The sequence below is a fragment of the Eschscholzia californica genome, unplaced genomic scaffold (assembly GCF_041429995.1).
Source record: "Eschscholzia californica isolate CP2 unplaced genomic scaffold, dmEscCali1.0.p SCAF_4, whole genome shotgun sequence".
NCBI classification, from domain to species: Eukaryota; Viridiplantae; Streptophyta; class Magnoliopsida; order Ranunculales; family Papaveraceae; genus Eschscholzia; species Eschscholzia californica.
In genome coordinates, this window is record NW_028238461.1 from 10,258,884 (window position 1) to 10,279,506 (window position 20,623).

The following is a 20,623-nucleotide window of genomic DNA, read 5'->3' on the forward strand; positions in this document are numbered from 1 at the left end:
TGTCTATAAAGACATTTTGTCAACAAACTCTCAATGTCTTGAAAATGTCTATGAACACATGTTGTCTATAATAAGTCATCTGAAATGTCTTGAAATGTCTTCAAATGTCTACGGGACAATTTGTCTATGAAAGTCTGTGAAAGTCTCGATCCACTACCCCCCCCTTAGTCATAGATGGATGACATAGATGGTAGATTGGGGGATACCACAATTTGTGCGCGGGGTATAGAGACTTGACTAATGTTACTAACTAGTCTAGTCTGTCTTTGTCCAAGTAATGATCAAGTTTTCTTTTCACCTTTTTTTTTTTTCTGGTGTTCATGGTGATATTGTTGACTGTGGTGGTGAGGTTTAGTAATAGTGGAGTGGTGGAGGTACATTGGTAGAGGTTTAGTAATTGTCGTGGTGGTAGTTCAGGTACAATAGTGGAGGTTTAGTAATTGTGGTGGTAGTCGATGTATCAACTAAAGTAATTAAAAAAGAGGTACAATTCAATGGCGGTGTTTCTGTTGTTGAAGTTTAGCAACCGTGGTGGTTGTAGTGGAGGCACGATAGTAAAGGTTTAATAATTGTGGTGGTGGTGGTAGTGAAAGTTTAGTATACGTGGTGGTAGGAAATTAAAAGAAAAAAAAATGCTCTCTACCAATTAAAGTAAAGTAAACTACTTGTTTCTTTGGGTCTTTTGTATTGTAGATGCAAAATAAATTGGGGTTTGTTGGTTCAATATTGTAGGCTATGTATGAGGTCCTTTGGCTTTGGGGGTCTGAAGCGACACTTTGCCTGCTTGCACTTTCGAGGGCGACTCTCTGTATCTATTGAAACAACTCGGAGAACACGTGTCCAATTTACAATGGACGTATAATTTATTGACTTATTTTCCTTTAAAATTTTGCACCGAGTAATTTGTCAAAATTCAGATATTCCTTCTAAAAATTTGTATCCCGAAAAATATTCTTTTTCCTCAGAGCGCAAGCCAATTTAATTTAATTTTTTTTGGGGAAATTGACAATGATCAATGATAGTCAATACAATGACATTGATACATCAAAGATGTGATAAACACGATAACTGCCGAAATCAAACTCTTACAAGGAACGGGCCTATAGCGCAACGAAACCATGACCTAAAGTCCAACAACATTATTTATACCTTTAATAATCAAAGTTCAATAAACTATGAAAACCACCTCATCTAGGAATGGGGACTATATTAAAAGTTTGATACCTTTAGGGAGCCAAAGTAAAGTTAGCCTTTAAAAGGGGTATTAATCACTCAGATCGGAGCCGTTGAATCCATTCAACGGTCCGGATTATACAGTTTAATTAGGATGGGGCAGTTTTTCCAAGTTATAACGTCCAGTTTCTCAAACGCGAGAAAGAAAAACCATGGAGGTGGAAAAGGGTCTGGTGTTCAACCAAACCCCTAACCCTAAATGGAAAAAACGAGAAGAAGCAGAAGACGTTAATGATGAAGAGTGGAGAAATTGGATGAACAAAGTGAAAGCTTCTAGGTATAGATTTCTTTGTTGTTGATACTTGATAGTGATGATGAATTGATGATTTAGGGTTTTTAATCTGATTAATCTTGATAAGATTTCTTTGTTGTTGTTGATGATGATAATTGTTTTAGTTTTGAAGATGTTATGATTGTAGAGTTGATTAATAATTTGATGAGTAAAACCCTAGTTTTTGGATGAGATTGTTAATTGGCAACGACTCTAATTTATGTTTTTAGTCCGTTCTATCATTTGGGGTATGTATTATATTGATGAGTAAACCCTAGCTTGTTCTTGATATCGTTATCGACTACCATTGGCACGACTCTAATTTATGTTTTTAGTCCGTTTGATCATTCTGGGTATGTTTTATATTGATATGTGAACCCTTGCTTGTTCATGAGATTGCTATTACCATTGGCAACTACTCTATTAATAATACATCTTATCTGGCTACTTGGTAACATTCATAAGAATACATTTTTGATTATAAACTTATCTTAGCAATTGATTAATATTCTCCATGGTGGTGATGTTATTGGTTCAGGGAAGAGGTTTTTAAATATCTCAATTGGTGGAAGGACTTGACATTTGAACAGAAGAGGACGGAACGTGTGGAAATTGTTATGAATGATCCAGTTGATAATGGGTATCAGAGACTTCAGGAAATACTAGTGGACAGAGCGAAGAAAGAAGATATACAAAATGAAATTAAGCTCCTTGAGGTAATAATATATACAATTCTATTGTTATTGTATCGTTTTACATGATTTTTCATCGCCATCATTTTTTTATTTTTTTAGGAATTGGCTGCTTTCTGTAATGACCTATATTCAGCCTACTTGCAAACTTCTTCTGACAATTATGATTCCAAAGTGTCTGCGTGTGTTAGAAAATTAAGCAAGGTACTATCTGTAAATTGGACTCTCTCTCTCTCCTCTGTAACGAATGCTCCTATATATTTGTTTTCGGTCTGAATTTATAGATTTACTATGAAACAGGTTGAAAATGTTCACGAGAAGTTAAATAATGACTACGCTTCCACTTCCACTTCCCGTCGAAAAACAATCATTGTTTCCATCTTTTTTGAATTGGAGACTCTTGAGGAGATGAGTAGAATAGAAGAAATAAAAGAAGAGTTAGGAGACACTGGAGTAACCTACGAGGTATATAGTTACATTACTTTTGACGATTGTTTTTATAAGAACTGATATCACTTTTGCAATTTGTAGGATTTGCTAAACCGTATTGAAGAACTGTTGGGTCTGAGTGATTCGTCTGCTGTCGATCCCATAACTGAGGTGCCCGAGGTTGCGATGTTAATAGTATTTTATTTGAAAGAAGTGCTGAGAAGAAAGGAAAAGGTAGAAAAGGGGAATGTGTATCCAAGACGATGAATGACATAGATGATGGATCTGGGCGTACTACATTTTGTGCACGTGTTTGTAATGGTGATAAACTCTGACTATAGTTACTCTGTATTATGCGTTTTTCAAGTGATAGACGATCGAGTGATATTTTCTACATTTTATTTGAATGTCTTGTCTAAGCTTGAATGTTTTTTTTTTCTTTTTTCATCTTAGATTCATTCATGATGCTGTCTAGGGTACTATGACCTTCTCTAACTGTTGTCTTGAATGAATTAGAAAACTATCTTGTTTCATTTCCATACTGCATTTCAGTATTCTCTTAAGATAAAACTCAAATTTACTTGAGCTATCCTCTTAACATCATTTAATATCTGGCTACTTGGTAACATTCATAAGAATACATTTTTTGATTATATAAACTTATCTTAGCAATTGATTAATATTCTCCATGGTTGTCTTATTGGTTCAGGGAAGAGGTTTCTAAATATCTCAATTGGTGGAAGGACTTGACATTTGAACAGAAGAGGAAGGAACATGTGGAAATTGATATTGTTTAGGAGTTAACTTCCCAACTAGATTTTGAATTAAAAATTTAAAAATGGGGAGACGGTGTTGTGGAGACTAAGTGATGAAGTTTTTTTTTTTGTTAAAAGACGAACTGATGAAGTTGAAGATAAAAAATTTCTCTATAGTCTATTTCGACAGAATAAGAAATGTAATAATGATGAGAAATAGCCTATGTCGGAAAATATGACAAGCCAAAAATATGACAAGCAAACAATTGTTTGGTTAGTTCTTTGTGCATTTAATCGAACAACTTGGAGAACACCGGGTACAATTAATAAAAACAAATTTATGTTTTTATTCCGTTGAAATTTAGCTGGCTCGGCTGAAATTTATTGTTATTTTCAGCGGACCCGACCGAAATTTGTTGTCTTTTTCAGCCATCTCGATTGAAATTTGTGGTCTTTTTCAGTCGACCCAACCGAAAATCCTTTACGAAACAAAAACGACCTAAAACCCTAAAACGTTTGTTCAAGACAAGAAAATGATTTTTCTTTACCTGAGACATATTATCTTCATTATATATGTCTTTGTTTAAGTCGATGATTTCGTTTAAGTTGATGTCTTCGTTTAAGTCAAAGGACTCTTCTTTCTTGATGTAGGTTGTCTCCTTCTTCACTAATGGTGGTTCCTCATCCATGAGATCTTGATACATCATTAAAAGCTTGAAACTAAGACTATAATGATGGTAAACTTTGCAAGTTTTTTAATATTAATGATGATGTTGATAGTAGTGATGATACTAGGGTTGGGTTGTTTATGTGACAGAAAACTACAAGTAGAATATTAGATTTACTATTAATTTTTATCAAAATTCTTATATTTTAGTACTATTTATATTAAACATTTTTTGGGTTCCTAGTCCAAAAATCTACCCCTAAACACACATTTAGTCCCCCCCTAATATTAATATAGGATTTTAAGCCAAAATAATAATTATAATGGATATTTAGTCCAAATTATTTAAAGTATACCTAGACTTCAAAGTTACAGTATTTTTTTGTTGAAAAATTCTTGTTTTGTTTCATAAATTACCTGTTATTTATTGTTAAAGTTTCATACTTTATTTTATGTTTTCCATACTTTATTTCATTTTTTTTTATATGTGTCATACATAACACGTTATTTATCAACAATGTTTCTTCCAAAACGAAAAGGACTAAAAACTTATTTTCTGGGAAGATTGGACCTTAAACTTTTTTTGAACTTTATTTTGGACTTAATACCCATGGACCCTTTATTAAATGGTCTTATAACACCGTCCTTAAACTAATTTAGTAAAGGAAGATCAAATGCATAGATTGACCTTTCTAACGCACTGCCTTTATTAAATATTGCTACTAAAAGCCATTATAAATGAATTCTAATGCTCGTAGATAGGCATATTTAATGGAAGCGGACTATTTTAACCCGTAAATAGCCATATTTAATGGGAGTGGGAGACTATTTTAAAGATTGATATCTTTAGGGAGCCAGGTAAAGTTAGCCTTTCCATTAAAAAAAAAAAAAGAAGGTAAAGTTGGCCTTTGAAAGTGGTATTAATCACTCAGATCGGGGCCGTTGAACCCATCCAACGGGCCTATAGCCAACGAAACCATGGCCTAAAGTTCAATAAACTATGGAAACCACCTCATGGCTCATCTAGTAATGGGGACTATTTTTACAAGGTTGATATCTTTAGGGAGCCAAGGTAAAGTTAGCCTTTAAAAGGGGTATTAATCACTCAGATCGGGGCCGTTGAACCCATCCAAGGGTTCAGATTGTACAATTTGATTAGGATGGGTATTTTTTGTAAGTTATGGTGCTGGTGTTTTCACCTTATTAGGAAGGAGCTTGCCACGTGATAAGACCTTATAGTGGAGGGGGCGGGAGGGGAGCTGCTGTCGGTATTGGAAACGTCCCTAGTTCCTCGATCCATTCCGTGGCGCGAAATCCATATTGGCACAACAATCATTTGGTTATGCCATTTTGGGATTCTTGATTCCTTATCCCCTCTTTATTTTTCTTATGAAAGGAATTTAAAAGAAAAATAAAGTTACATAGAATGCTATGCCTTGATAGCAAAGCCAACTAGCAGAGCCGATGCGAGGATCGGTGGGATGCCGTAGCTTTAAGAGATAGGGGCGGAGGCAATCGGAAAGGTTGTGGGCGGGGGAGGATCGGTCAGTTAGCAATAAATTGTCTGTCCATGGATCTTATGGTAATTCGTCCCACGTGGCTTGGCAAGGCGGTTTCGAGGCGTGGGTGACCCCAACTATGTGAGACCTCTATTGCTCATGAGCCGCCCAGCAGAACAAGCGCCTCTTCGGATCATCAGTTCAATGTTGAATGATGAGGAAAGAAAGGAGTGGATCTCCGGGGTTTCATTCCCTCTCTCGCCCATCATCGTACCCAGCCCAGCTATCGGCTCAGCCCTATCTATTCATCTCTTTCTTCAAATGGATATTTAGGGGTCTGCAAGATGAGAATAGATCTCGGTCAGGACGAGAGCAGTAGCTCATGCGAATATGAGAGCAGATACATAACTTTTACTTTGGACCAGGTGTCGAAGTCCTATTAGGAGACAGTCCGGATAACGTCCAGTTTCTCAATCGCGAGAAAGAAAAACCATGGAGGTGGAAAAGGCTCCGGAGTTCAACCAAACCCCTAACCCTAAAAGCCAAAAACGAGAAGAAGAAGAAGAAGAAGAAGAAGAAGACATCGATGATAAAAAGTTGAGAAATTGGATGAACGAAGTCAAAGCTTCTAGGTATAGATTTAGAATTTCAATTTTAATTACTACTATTGATAAGATTTCTTTATTGTTGATAATGATGATGATTTAGGGTTTTTAATTTGATAACTCTTGATAATATTTCTTTGTTGTTGTTGATGATGATGAGACTGCTAAGTTAGGGTTTCAATTTGATTACTATTGATATGATTTTTATTCCTGCTGCTAGTATATGTTATTGTTTATGGATCTTATTCCGAGGTGGTATGTTTTGATGAAGGAATTTAAAACTTAGGTCAAGATTATAGAGTTGTAAATCGATAATGTCATTCGGGGTGTGTGTTTTCTTCATGAGTAAACCCTAGCTTGTTCATGAGATTGTTAGACTACCATTGGCAACGGCCCTAATTTATGTTTTTAGTCCGTTCTATCAGTCGAGGTATGTGTTATATTGATGAGTAGACCCCTAGCCTGTTCATGAGATTGTTATCGACTACCATTGGCAACGGCTATAATTTATGTTTTCAGTCCGTTTGATCATTCTGGGTATGTTTTATATTGATAAGTAAACCCTTGCTTGTTCATGAGATTGTTATTACCATTGGCAACGACTCTATTTTATGTTTTTAGTTCGATCACTCGGGTATAGGTTATATTGATGAAAAATTCATTGATAAGTGAGAAAGGCGCAGAAGCGAATTAATATTGCATCTTATCGGATACTATAAATCTACTTAAGCTATACTCTTAATATCATTTAATTTTAATATACATCTTAGCAATTGGTTAATATCCTCCATGGTTGTCTTATTGGTTCAGGGAAGAGGTTTCTAAATATCTCAATTGGTGGAAGCACTTAACATTTGAACAGAAGAGGAAGGAACGTATGGAAATTGTTATGCATTATTCAATTGATCATGAGATTGAGGGTCAGAGATTTCAGAAAATACTAGTGGACAGAGCTAAGAAAGAAGATATACTAAACGAAATCAAGCTCCATGAGGTAATAATATATATATAATTCTATTGTTATTATATCGTTTTACATGATTGTTCATCGCCGTCATTTATTTTATGTTTTTTTTCAGGAATTGGCTGCTTTATGTCGTGACCTATGTTCGGGCTACATAAAAACTTGTTCTGACAAATATAATTCCGAATTGTCCGCGTGTTGTAGAAAATTAAGCAAGGTATTATTTGTAAACTGGACTCTCTCTCTCTGTCTCTGTAACAAATGCTCCTATATATTTGTTTTGGGTCTGAATTTTTAAATTTACTATGAAACAGATTGAAAATGTTGCCGAGAAGTTAAATAATGACACTTCCCGTGGAGAAACATTCATTTGTACCCTCCTACTACAATTGGAATATCTTCAGGAGTGGCCTGGAGAAGAAGAAATAAACGAGTTAGGAGACACTGGAGAAACCTATGAGGTATGTAGTTAAATTATTTTTGACAAATTGTGATTAAATCTTATATCACTTTTGCAATTTGTAGGGATTTGGTAAACCAAATTAAAGAACTGATGTTAAATTATTTTTGACAAATTGTTTTTATAAAATCTTATGTCACTTTTGCAATTTGTAGGATTTGGTAAACCGAATTAAAGAACTGATGGATCTGAGTGATTTGTCTGTTCTCAATCCCATAGCTGAGGTGCCCGAGGTTGCGATGTTAACAGTATTTTATTTGAAACGAGTGGTGAGAAGAAAGGAAGAGGTAGGAAAGGGGAATGTGAAAACAAGACGAAGAATGACATAGATGGTGGTGGATGCTACATTTTGTGCATGTGTTTGTAATGGTGTCATAATCTGTGACTAATGTTAGGCCTTTCTTTTTTGTGATTTTAAGATATGCATTTGATTTTTCTTTCTAATTGATTTTCTCTGTACAATCATCAAATATCTCATTTCCACTTTCATCTCTCTTGCAGTCTTCATTCGATCTTTTTTTCAATTTTTCACTGAAGAATAAATGCCAAACACCATAAAAGAGCAACTTTGTTAATTGAAACATTTGATTGAGAATTTGTTGATAATTGTCAACCAACAACTCAAAATCCTATTTCATCAATCACTACATCATCTTCCTCTGTCTCTCCTCTCTCCTACTCTCCTAACAGTTGATTGAGAATTTTAAAATAAATTTGATATTGTTTATGAGTTTTCTCCAAACTAGATTTTGAGTTGATGTGTTGCCGAGACGAAGTGATGAAGTTGAAGATAAAAGAAGATTCTCTCTAATATTTCTGTGTAGTCTATTTTGACATAACAAGAAATGTAATAAATGGCGGGAAAGAGACTACTTTGGAAATTATGACAAGCCAATTAAAAACTATGTCATCCTTCAAAATATGACAAGCCATCATTTGTTTGGTTAGTTGGTTGTCCAATTACTCAAAAAACTTGAAGAACAATGGTCGTATTCAGAGAGAAAGTATAATTCATCTTTATTGACTTGCATTAAGATGTAAAAATAAAGTAAAGATATAAATGAACTCTAATGACCCTAGGTAGCCATATTTAATGGGAATGCCGGATTCGGGACCATTTTAAAAGTTAGATATTATTAGGGAGTCTAAGCCCACGACCTCATGGGTTTAAGAGGGTTGTCAATCCGTTACAGCAAAGGATGGTGGGCGTAATAATCACTCAGATCGGGACAGTTGAACTCATTCAAGGGTCGAGGTAGGATTGGGCAATTTTTGTAAGTTATAACGGCCAGTTTCTTAAACGCGAGAAAGAAAAACCATGGAGGTGGAAAAGGCTCTGGTGTGCAACCAAACCCCTAACCCTAAATGGCAAAAACGAGAAGAAGACATTGATGATAAAAAGTGGAGAAATTGGATGAACAAAGTGAAAGCTTCTAGGTAAAGACTAAGGGATTCAAATTTAATTACTATTGATATGATTTCTTTGTTGTTGTTGATAATGATGATGATTTAGTGTTTCAATTTGATTACTCTTGATAAGATTCTTTGTTTATGTTGATGATGATGATAAATTGTTTTAGTTCTGAAAATGTTATGATTGTAGAGTTGCAGATTAATAATTTCATGAGTAAACCCTAGTTTTTGGATGAGATTGTTAATCGGCAACGGCTCTAATTTGTGTTTTTAGGCCCTTCTATCATTTTGGGTATATGTTATATTGATGAGTAAACCCTAGCTTGATCATGAGATTGTTATCGACTAACTACCATTGGAAACGGCTCTAATTTGTGTTTTTAGTCCGTTCCATCATTTGGGGTACGTGTTATTGATGAGTAAACACTAGTTTGTTCATGAGATTGTTATCGAGTACCATTGGCACGACTCTAATTTATATTTTTAGCCCGTTCTATCATCCGGGGTCTGTGTTATATTGATGAGTAAACCCTAGCTTGTTCATGACATTGTCATCGACTACCATTGGCAACGGCTCTAATTTTTGTTTTTAGTCCGTTTCATCATTCGGGCTAATTGGTAACATTCATCAGAATACATCTTTTGATTATAAACTTATCTTAGCAATTGATTAATATTCTCCGTGATGGTGATGTTGTTTCAGGGAAGAGGTTTCTAAATGTCTCAATTGGTGGAAGGACTTGACATTTGAACAGAAGAGTAAGGAGCATGTGGAAATTGTTATGCATAATCCAGTTGATTATGGGTTTGAGGGTGAGCGACTTCTGAAAATACTAGCGGACAGAGCTAAGAAAGAAGATATACTAAACGAAATTAAGCTCCATGAGGTAATAATATATAGAATTCTATTGTTATTATATCGTTTTACATGATTTTTCATCGCAGTCATTTTTTTTTTTTTTATCTTTTTAGGAATTGACTGCTTTATCTGAAGACCTATGTTCGGCCTACTTGAGTACTTCTTTTGAGAAATATGATCCCGAATGGTCTGCATGTTATAGAAAATTAAGCAAGGTATTATTTGTAAACTGGACTCTCTCTTTCTCTGTAACGGAGGCTCCTATATATTTGTTTTGGGTCTGAACTTTTAGATTTATTTTGAAACAGATTGAAAATATTACGAGAAGTTAAATAATGACTGCACTTCCGGTCGAAAAGCATTCATTATGCCCATCTTTTCAGAGTTGGAGGATCTTAAGGAGAGGCATGGAAAAGAAATAATCGAGTTAGGAGACACTGGAGAAACTTATGAGGTATATACTTCAATTAGTTTTGAGGATTGTTTTTATAAGGTCTGATATCACTTTTGCAATTTGTAGGATTTGCTGAACCGTATTGAAGAACTGATGGATCTGAGTGATTGTTTTGCTATCGATCCCATAGCTGAGGTGCCCGAGGTTGCGACGTTCATAGTATTTTATTTGAAAAGAGTGGTGAGAAGAAAGGAAGAGGTAGAAAAGGTAAATGTGTATCCAAGACAATGAATTACATATAGATTGTGGATCTGGGGATACTACATTCATGATGCTGTCTAGGGTACTATGACTTTCTCTAACTGTTGTCTTGAATGAATCAGAAAACTATCTTGTTTCTCTTAGATCAAACTCAGAAACCATAGAGGGGTTGGTCGGTCAATCATTTGATTTTTCTCTGTACCATCTTCAATCTCTCATTGCCATCTTCATGTCTCTTGCATGCATTGTTAGAGATCTTCAAGAATAAAGGCCAAACACCATAAGATAAACAACTGAGCGAATAAAAAAATTTGATTGAGAATTTGTCGAATTGGATTTCTTAAAATCACCATCTTCCTCTGTCTCTCCTCTAATGGAAGGAGTTTAGAGTTTAGGACTCTAGAAAGATTTTGCTTAAGTTTATAAAAGTTCTTTCTTAATTCGTTTATGAGATCTTCTAAAAAATTTGTTTTGTTTAACTCTAAAATTATAAGTCCTATAGTAACAAATAGATATAAAAAAGTCAATCTCAGTTGACCAATTTCGTAGAGAATTTTTATTCCACGGAGATTTTTCTTTATTCCCAAACCGCAGCCATTTATTAGTACACAACCTAAGCTCGTGGAAGGAGGGATTATGGGTTTATTGGGGTGTGTTACTGAAGGTCCAAATATGCCAAACATGGCATGTGTCAATTACAAGAAAATTTTCATATTTAGAGTTAGCTTCCATTAAGTCAATCGGATGCAAAAGAATGAGATATCTTCCATTCGAAACTAAATGTATGATCAATGTTAAAGTTTTGTATCACATTAGTTTTACTTTTATTAGTTGCTCTATTTAGTGTTGTCACATAAAATTCAACTGAACTATTTCAATCTTCATGGAACGAATTGATTTAATAATTTGAGTAACAGAAATTCCTCTTTGCAATCCATTTCTTAATTTCATCAAATTACAGTTTAATGTGATTTGTTTTGGTCTTTGTCAACACTTCTTCAAGATTTCACACGATGAAATAATTTTACAAGTGCAACTACACTGCAAAACATATATATGTATCCAATATTTAATTTTGTTGTTTACATGATACACGAATCTACCCCTTATGTTTCTTATTTGATATCAAGTTTTTTTTTATGTTTAAATGTCAAGCACTTTCTCTATTTTGTTTGTTTATATGATTTTTGTTTTAAGTTTAGTTATAGTTTTTATTTTACAACTCATTAGAGTAAGACAATACTAAGATAAAAAAATCTCAGATGCGAATAACATTTACTGCAAAAAATGCAACTGCATAAATGCTCAACAAAATTCGTTTGTGTCTTGGGCACGGGTTATACCCTAGTTTACTAAAAAAAACTTGAAGAACAAGGTCCGATTCAGAGAATAATCACTATTTTGAAAGTAAAGGTACAACTAATACTATTTTGAAAACTAAAGGTATAAATGAACTCTATTGCCCACGGGTAGCCATATTTAATGGGAGTGCCGGAGTCGGGACTATTTTGAAAGTTTGATATCATTAAGACTATTTTGAAAATTTGATATCATTAGGGAGTCAAGATAAAATTAGCCTATAAAAGGGGTAATAATCGCTCAGATCGTGGGCCGTTGAACCGTCCAGATTATAGAACTTGATTTGGATGGGGCATTTTTTGTAAGTTAATAACGACCGGTTTCATCAGAATACATCTTTTGATTATAAACTTATCTTAGCAATTGATTATTATTCGCCATGGAGGTGTTATTGGTTCACGTTAGAGGTTTTTAAAAATCTCAATTGAAAATATTTACGAGAAGTTAAATAATGACGACACTTCTGATCGAAAAGCATTCATTATGCCCATAGAGTTGGAGGATCTTAAGCAAAGACGTGGAAAAGAAAGGCCAGCTCTTTGGGGAAAGCTAAATAGTTTCCGGGGTGTGAAATTTTAAAGGGAATACGTAGAATTTTTCCGGGGAAATAAAAAAAAAACACTCCACCTCACCTCACCTCTCTGTCTTCTTCGATTAGGTAGCCGGCCGGAAACCTAATCGGAGAAGAGAGAGAGAGAGAGAGAATGTTAGGGAGAGAGAAGATGAGGTGGAGAGGGAGAAGTGAGGTGGAGAGAGAGAGAGAGAGCTGAGGTGGAGAAGCTATTTTCCTTTCCCCTAAATAAAATTGTCAAACAAAATTGACCAAGTCTTCACACTCCGGAAACTATTTTGCTTTCCCCAAAGCACTGGCCAAAAGAAATAACCGAAGGGAAATTTTAAAAGGCCCCCCCGTTTTTGTTAAAAGGCCTCCCCGCTAAAAGCGCCCCTCATTATAACCCATTTGGTTATAGGGCCCCCTCTACAAAAGAGCACCTCCTTCATCAATATTTGACCTAACGGCAAAGTTAACGCCGTTAGGTCAAACTTAACCCAAGACCGGTGATGTTGACCACGCCACATCATCATCTTCTCCGGCAGGGTCGCCGGCCGGCCAAACTTCCGGCCGGCGACCTTCACATTTTTTTTTTTTTATTCTCTCTCTTCTCTCTCTCTCTAAGAAAATTTTTTTTTTTTTTTTAAACTCTCTCTAGATCTCTAGAGAGAGAGAGAGTGAGCAGATCCAGTGGATCTGCTCGCAGACCTCTAATGGGTCTGCGAACAGACCTCTAATGGGTCTGCGAACAGACCTTCAAGGGGTCTGTTCGCAGACCCTTTGGAGGTCTGCGAACAGATCCATTGAAGGTCTGTTCGCAGACCTTCAATGGATCTGCACTCTCTCTCTCTCTAGATGTATAGAGAGAGAGAGAGTTAAAAAAAAAAAAATTGTTTTTGGAGAGAGAAGAGAGAGAATAAAAAAAAAAAAAAAAAAAATTGAAGGTCGCCGGCCGGAAGTTTTGCCGGCCGGCGACTTGCCGGAGAAGATGATGATGTGGCGTGGTCAAATGATGTGACAGAGAGAGAAAATGAGATGGAGGAGAGAAACTGTGGGTGAAATACACCTTTAAAGGGGTTTTTTTTCACCCATTCAAAGAGGGGGGCCCTTTAACCAAGCTAAGTCAAAGGGTTTTTACTAAGTCAACGAAATCATGGGGAGGCCTTTTAACAAAAACGGGGATGCCTTTTAAAATCTCCCATAACCGAATTAGGAGACACTGGAGAAACCTATGAGGTGGTGGGCCCCTTTCTCCCCAAAAGTAAATTGAAGAAGTAAAGTTTTTTCCACGCTTATAAACTCATCCCGTGCCCCTACCACAATCATTGTAGGATTATCCCAACAGGGGGAAGATCTTTTCTCATCCATGAACTCTTTAACAAAACTGAAAATTAAAAGTCATGTGCATGGTGGCCAACCAAAAAATTGGAAAGTGTTAGAAAGGGAACGATGGTGGGTCTGAGGATGCTACTATATCTCGTGCCTACTAGACTTAATGTTTATTGTATGTTGTATACTCGTGTAATAGTCACAAACCAAAAGTTATATTATACATCTAGTAGTGTGTGTGTGTTTCGCTCATATTTAAGTCCTCTTTTCTGTTATCTAAATCTGATTTGTTCGAAGTTCAATTCTTATTTTTCCATTATATTATTGAAAATCCTTCCAAGATTTAGGAGTTTATGTCAACACCTTGTAATCACTTGGGCAACGACTAGTTGACTCTCTTTAAAATTTTGTACCCTAGGAAATGAGTCAAAATCACATTTCCCTTTTTTTTTTTTTTTTCGTTGAAAGAAATTCACATTTCCCTTAATGGACTAGGAAACTATTTGAAAAGTTTGATATATCTAGGGAGCCAAGGGTAAAATTAGCCCTTTCTACCAAAAAAAAAGGCCGCGGCTTTGGGGAATAAAGAAAATTCTCCGGGGAATAAATTCTTGAGGGAATTCAGATTTTTTTGAAAATTCTCCGGGGAATAAATTTTTATGGGGAATCCAGAATACATTTTTTTGAAAGTTCTCCTCCATGTCATATGTTCTCTCTGCCACTTCATCTTCTCGACACCTCATCATCTTCTCCGGCGAAATTCGCCGGCCGACCAATTTTCTGCCGGCGACCTTCAAACATAAAAAAAAAAAAAAAAAAAAATTTTTTTATTTTCTCTCTCCTCTCTCTCTCAATTTTTTTTCTTTTTTCTCTCTCTAGTACAGATCTAGAGAGAGAGAAGGTCTATTCGTGTCTCTCTCTGTCTCTTAGTATCTGTCATATTTGGTGTGTAATCTGATTTAGGGTTTTTTTTCTCTGTCTCCGTAGTCATTGTTCGATTTGGAGAATACCAGCAATGATCTTAAAAGTGATTTGAAAGATCTTTACATCAATTTTGCAGTGTAAGTTTCAAATAATTACTTGTTATTTAGATTTTGCATAATGAATGAAAATGATTTAATGTTTGTTTGCTGCAGTCAAATTGATGTTTCTGGGAACCTAAAGGCTGTAGTTATCCACGTTCCCTACAGATTGAGGAAGGGTTTCCGTAAAATTCATGTCAAGCTTGTCAGGGAACTTGAAAAGAAGTTCAGTGGCAAGGTAAACCCTAATTTCTTGTTGCAAACTTAGTAGATGTGGAGATATAAGTCGACGTCATGGGTTTATTGACTGCAAGACTTTGGTAGTTGACAAGTCTATACTACACCCCTTCCTTAGAGAAGCCATTAAGGCAAGCAATCTGATACAAACCAAACTAAGGTCTCAATTTAATTCAAATCTGGTCGGTTCTCACGAACAGACCATTGAAGGTCTGTTCGTGAGAACAGACCTTCTCTCTCTCTCTCTAGATCTGTTCTAGAGAGAGGGAGAAAAGAAAAATAAATTTAGAGAGAGAGAGGAGAGAGAAAATTAAAAAAAAAAAAAAGTTTTTTTTTTTATGTTTGAAGGTCGCCGTTGGCCGGCCGGCGACTTTCACCGGAGAAGATGATGAGGTGTCGAGAAGATGAAGTGGTAGAGAGAGGTGATGAGATGGAGGATCCTTTTTTATAGCATCTTCTAAAATTAGAAGCCCCTTAGCAATAAAAAGAAACATAAAAAGTCAATCTTATAAGATTAGTTTTAATAAAAGTCTTTATTCCCCGGAGAATTTTCTTTATTCCCCAAAGCCGCGGCCAAAAAAAAAAGGGGTTAAAATTAGCCTTTAAACGGGGTATGAATCACTATCGGGGCCGTTGAACTCACTCAACGGTCCAGATTATACAATTTGATTAGGATGGGGCATTTCTTGTTACAAATCTCACATAAGAAAGGCGAGTTTCTCAAACGCGAGAAAGAAAAACGATGGAGGTGGAAAAGGGTCCGGAGTTCAACCAAACCTCTAACCCTAAAAGGCAAAAACTAGAAGAAGAAGAAGAAGACAGTGATGATCAAAAGTGGAGAAAATGGATGAACGACGTCAAAGCTTCTAGGTATAAATTTAGGTTTTCTAATTTAATTACTACTGACATGATTTCTTTGTTGTTGTTGATAATGATGATGATGATTTAGGGTTTCAATTTGATTATTATTGATATGATTTCTTTGTTGTTGTTGATAATGATGATGATTTAGGGTTTCAATTTGATTACTATTGATAAGATTTCTTTGTTGTTCGTCTATGTTTAGATTTAATTCTATTCCCGCTTCTAGTATATGCTATTTTTTATGGATCTTATTCCCAGGTTGTATGTTTGGATGAAGGTATTTAAAACTTAGGTTAAGATTCATAATTTAATAATTGTTTTAGTTCTGAAGATGACATGATTATAGAGTTGTAAATCAATAATTTGATGAGTAAACCCTAGCTTTTGGATTAGATTGTTAACTACAACGGCTCTAATATCTGTTTTTAATCCGTTCTATCGTATGTGTTATATTGATGAGTAAACCCTAGCTTGTTCATGAGATTGCTATCGACTACCATTGGCAACGGCTCTATTTTATGTTTGTATTCCGTTCAATCATTCGGGGTAACATTCATCAGAATACATCTTTTGATTATAAACTTATCTTAGCAATTGATTAATATTCTCCGTGGTGGTACTGTTGTTTCAGGGAAGAGGTTTCTAATTATCTCAATAAGTGGAACGACTTGACATTTGAACAGAAGAAGATGAAACGTGCGGAAATTGTTATGCATGATCCAGTTGATTATGGGTATGAGGGTCAGAGACTTCAGAAAATACTAGTGGACAGAGCTAAGAAAGAAGATATACAAAATGAAATTAAGCTCCTTGAGGTAATCATATATATACAATTCTATTGTTATTGTATCGTTTTACATGATTTTTCATCGCCATCATTTTTTTTATTTTTTTAGGAATTGGCTGCTTTCTGTAATGACATATATTCAGCCTACGTGCAAGCTAATGATGACAATTATGATTCCAAAGTGTCTGCGTGTGTTAGAAAATTAAGCAAGGTACTATTTGTAAATTGGACTCTCTCTCTCCTCTGTAACGAATGCTCCTATATATTTGTTTTCGGTCTGAATTTATAGATTTACTATGAAACAGGTTGAAAATGTTTACAAGAAGTTAAATGATGACTACACTTCCGGTCGAAAATCACTCATTGTTACCCTCTTTTTGGAATTGGAGACTCTTGAGAAGATGAGTAGAATAGAAGAAATAAAAGAAGAGTTAGGAGACACTGGAGAAACCTACGAGGTATATAGTTACATTATTTTTTACGATTGTTTTTATAAGAACTGATATCACTTTTGCAATTTGTAGGATTTGCTAAACCGTATTGAAGAACTGATGGGTCTGAGTGATTTGTCTGTTGTCGATCCCATAACTGAGGTGCCCGAGGTTGCGATGTTAATAGTATTTTATTTGAAAGAAGTGCTGAGAAGAAAGGAAAAGGTAGAAAAGGGGAATGTGTATCCAAGACGATGAATGACATAGATGATGGATCTGGGCATACTACATTTTGTGCACGTGTTTGTAATGGTGATAAACTCTGACTATAGTTACTCCATATTATGCGTTTTTCAAGTGATGGATGATGAGTGATACTTTCTATTTTCAAGTGATGAACTCTGACTAATGTTTTTTTTCTTTTTTCATCTTAGATTCATTCATGATGCTGTCTAGGGTACTATGACCTTCTCTAACTGTTGTCTTGAATGAATTAGAAAACTATCTTGTTTCATTTCCATACTGCACTTCAGTATTCTCTTAGATAAAACTCAAAAACCATATAGGGGTTGGCCGGTCGACCATTTCTCCTAGTCTTTCTCTTACTTTGTACTTCCACTTAGTATGGAAACTAGATGGTATTTGAAAAACATAAGAGCTTGAGGGAAATCCTTCTCTCCCTTGTAGATTAACACGAGGGAGAGATGGTTCGAGTCGGGTCCAAAATCAAATGATGAACGTGAGAGAGAGAGAGAGAGAGAGAGAGAGAGAGCTAGCAGTTACGAGGTGATCGGAGCAGTTATCTTCTGGTTTTAATTTTGGTTGGTCTTTAGGACCTTTCTTCTTGGTCTTTAGGGCCTTTATTCCTGGTCTTGAGGACCTGTATCTTTCCCTTGGATAATCTTTCTGGTAGAAATGAACACGGAGGAGGAATTTGCTAGACAATTGGCTGAACTTACGACAGAAGAACCGGACATACTGGTAGCAGAAGAAGAAGAGGAAGGACTACTTAATGCGAATTTCAAACAATGTTGCATGATTAAGATACTCAGTTACAAGGAGTTCAAAACAGATCTACCGACGAGGAAACTAAAAGGGGTTTGGAATCTACCATTTCCATATCAACTTACGGAAGTCGGAGTAAATCTCTTCATGGCAAAGCTGGAAACAGTAGGAGAAGTTGACATCGTAGTTGAAAAAGCGCCATGGATAATTAAGGAAGATATCTTCCTCATAGAAAGATGTGTCCAAGACAAAACACCCATGGATTACACCTTCGAAAAAGCATGGTTCTTTATTAGATTTTATGGTCTTCCAACATCCTATCTTAATGCTAAAACAGTGAACACATTGGCAAATCAAATAGGAAAATATGTTCCCACAACAACCACAACAACAGAAGATGAACGCAAATGGACGTTATATGGCCGCACCAAAGTGGAGGTTAACATAACAAAACCCCTCCCAAAGGAGGTCCAACTCAAAATCAACTCCAAAGTCATCAAAGTCTCTCTGCAATTTGAAAAAATTGGTAGGTTCTGTAATTATTGTGGCCATTTAGGACACACTCTGATGTTTTGCAGGCGTCGATTAAAGCTTCTCCAATTAATGGAGGAAACAAGTTGCAATGCAAAACAAGAGAAAATCATGCAAATGACACAACCAAAGTACCCCGGAGGAATTCAAAGTGCTACCAATCTGGGAACGTAATCAAAAACTACAGAATAATTACAAATGGGAGGAGGAAATTTCCATGGAAGATTTTGAATCGGCGGAGATGCAATCGTCTCTTGGCGGTGACAGGAGAACGGAGACAATTACACAAACCGTTTCTAAACCACCTCAAGATATGGGAGCAGAAAATAGATTAGTGGCGGGCCCCACCATCACACAAGATAATCAGGGAGGGGGGTTTCTAAGGAGAACTAAGGTAATTACTTCTATGGACACCTCAGGTCCATCAACTTCGGAAGACTTTAATTTCGAAAACCCTTTATCCATGTGGCTTAGAAGGAATCTAAAGAGAACATGTTGAGGAAATCATTAGTCCTAAAGTTTCCAAATCTACTCAACCGGAGGTAGGAGAAAATTGTCAAGTGGTCGTGGCGGCTGTCCCAGAAAAGCCGCAAGGCTCATGTTAGTTTTCTCGTGGAATTGTCGAGGTCTGGGGAACCCTCCGACAATCCATACACTGAACCAGTTCCTCCAGGCAGTCAAACCAGATGTCATTTTTCTGTCTGAAACAAAAATAACGACTCAATCCACTCCTAATTTTGATCGGTATGGACTTCACAACAAATATATTATTCCTGCCATCGGTCGAAGTGGTGGTCTTGCATTATATTGGTCGGATCAAACAAACATACAAGTTGTATCTCACTCTCAAAACTTGATTCAAGCCCTAATAACAGGTACGGACTTCACTTGGAATTTATTCTGCATATATGGTCCTCCAAAAACAACTGACCGCCCTCAATTCTGGCCTACCCTTGGTAATACTTTAAACACTCTCAACTCTCCTTTCTTATGCATTGGAGATCTCAATGCAATTAGAGATAGTTCTGAAAAACTAGGGGGGTCTGCCCATATTTCTTCTGCAGACCAATTCAATTCATTCATGGACAATGCGGGTTTAATTGATTTGGGATTTCATGGTCCGGCGTTCACCTGGACCAATAATAGAAACTCAGGACAACTTACTAGAGAAAGGTTAGATAGAGCCTTAGCAGACTCTGATTGGTTGGATCACTACCAGAATGCCGGGGTGTTTCACCTCCCTAGGTATAACAGCGATCACTGTCCCATATTGTTGAAAACGAATATTATTGGTCCTACTAAGCCCAGCTATGACAAATTTGAGTTCTTTTGACTCAAACATGAGGATTACAAAAATAAATTAGAGGAATTCTGGCAAGTAAAAGATAATTCTCTTATGAAGCAATTAAATGGGGTAAAATATGCTTTAAAAGGCTGGAGCAAGTTGACGTTTGACAACATTGAAAGGAGACTTAAGGTTCTTCGAACCAAATTGTCAACCAACAACTCAAAATCCTATTTCATCAATCACTACATCATCTTCCTCTGTCTCTCCTCTCTCCTAACCTCACTCTAGTTTACTTTACTCCCATTAGATTCACCATCTTCCTCTGTCTCTCCTCTCTCCTACTCTCCTGACATTTGATTGAGAATTTTAAAATAAATTTGATATTGTTTTATGAGTTTTCTTCAAACTAGATTTTGAGTTGATGTGTTGCCGAGACAAAGTGATGAAATTGAAGATAAAAGAAGATTCTCTCTAATATTTCTGTGTTGTCTATTTTGACATAACAAGAAATGTAATAAATGGCGGGAAAGAGACTATTTTGGAAATTATGACAAGCCAATTAAAAACTATGTCATCCTTCAAAATATGACAAGCCATCATTTGTTTGGTTAGTTGGTTGTCCAATTACTCAAAAAACTTAAGAACAATGGTCGGATTCAGAGAGAAAGTATAATTCATCTTTATTGACTTGCATTAAGATGTAAAAATAAAGGGT

At 35.9% G+C, this 20,623-nt stretch overlaps 4 protein-coding genes and 1 pseudogene across 6 annotated transcripts; all 5 read left to right on the top strand.

Moving 5' to 3' along the window:
- Window positions 1-1,282: 1,282 nt before the first annotated feature.
- LOC147542524 (uncharacterized) lies at window positions 1,283-3,614 on the top strand. Of its 2 annotated transcripts, XR_015223270.1 has the most exons (6): window positions 1,287-1,510; window positions 2,043-2,220; window positions 2,299-2,400; window positions 2,497-2,661; window positions 2,728-2,946; window positions 3,335-3,614. XR_015223270.1 is itself a non-coding variant. In XM_086633721.1 (5 exons), exons 1-5 carry the CDS (start codon window positions 1,386-1,388, stop codon window positions 2,890-2,892), a joined length of 735 nt encoding a protein of 244 aa, XP_086489847.1. In that variant the 5' UTR covers window positions 1,283-1,385; the 3' UTR covers window positions 2,893-3,162. The 2 variants fall into 2 exon arrangements, 1 of the variants encoding a protein (XP_086489847.1); XM_086633721.1 differs by lacking the exon at window positions 3,335-3,614 and having other exon boundaries at window positions 1,283-1,510; window positions 2,728-3,162.
- Window positions 3,615-5,641: 2,027 nt separating this feature from the next.
- Window positions 5,642-8,064, top strand: LOC147542525 (uncharacterized). Its single transcript, XM_086633720.1, has 5 exons — window positions 5,642-6,178; window positions 6,962-7,145; window positions 7,231-7,332; window positions 7,430-7,576; window positions 7,731-8,064. The coding sequence occupies exons 1-5, from the start codon at window positions 6,039-6,041 to the stop codon at window positions 7,902-7,904; spliced, it is 747 nt and encodes a 248-aa protein (XP_086489846.1). The 5' UTR covers window positions 5,642-6,038; the 3' UTR covers window positions 7,905-8,064.
- An 826-nt stretch (window positions 8,065-8,890) lies between these two features.
- On the top strand, window positions 8,891-10,768 carry LOC147542526 (uncharacterized). Of its 2 annotated transcripts, none has more exons than XM_086633723.1 (5): window positions 8,891-9,012; window positions 9,692-9,875; window positions 9,961-10,062; window positions 10,156-10,301; window positions 10,368-10,768. In XM_086633723.1, the coding sequence occupies exons 1-4, from the start codon at window positions 8,894-8,896 to the stop codon at window positions 10,177-10,179; spliced, it is 429 nt and encodes a 142-aa protein (XP_086489849.1). In that variant the 5' UTR covers window positions 8,891-8,893; the 3' UTR covers window positions 10,180-10,301; window positions 10,368-10,768. The 2 variants fall into 2 exon arrangements, with proteins under 2 accessions (XP_086489849.1, XP_086489848.1); XM_086633722.1 differs by having other exon boundaries at window positions 10,231-10,301.
- Window positions 10,395-15,059, top strand: LOC147542527 (small ribosomal subunit protein eS7y pseudogene; annotated as a pseudogene).
- A 624-nt stretch (window positions 15,060-15,683) lies between these two features.
- LOC147542528 (uncharacterized) lies at window positions 15,684-17,602 on the top strand. The gene is made up of 5 exons (XM_086633724.1): window positions 15,684-15,872; window positions 16,498-16,681; window positions 16,763-16,864; window positions 16,959-17,111; window positions 17,178-17,602. The coding sequence occupies exons 1-5, from the start codon at window positions 15,745-15,747 to the stop codon at window positions 17,340-17,342; spliced, it is 732 nt and encodes a 243-aa protein (XP_086489850.1). The 5' UTR covers window positions 15,684-15,744; the 3' UTR covers window positions 17,343-17,602.
- The last annotated feature ends 3,021 nt before the right edge of the window (window positions 17,603-20,623 follow it).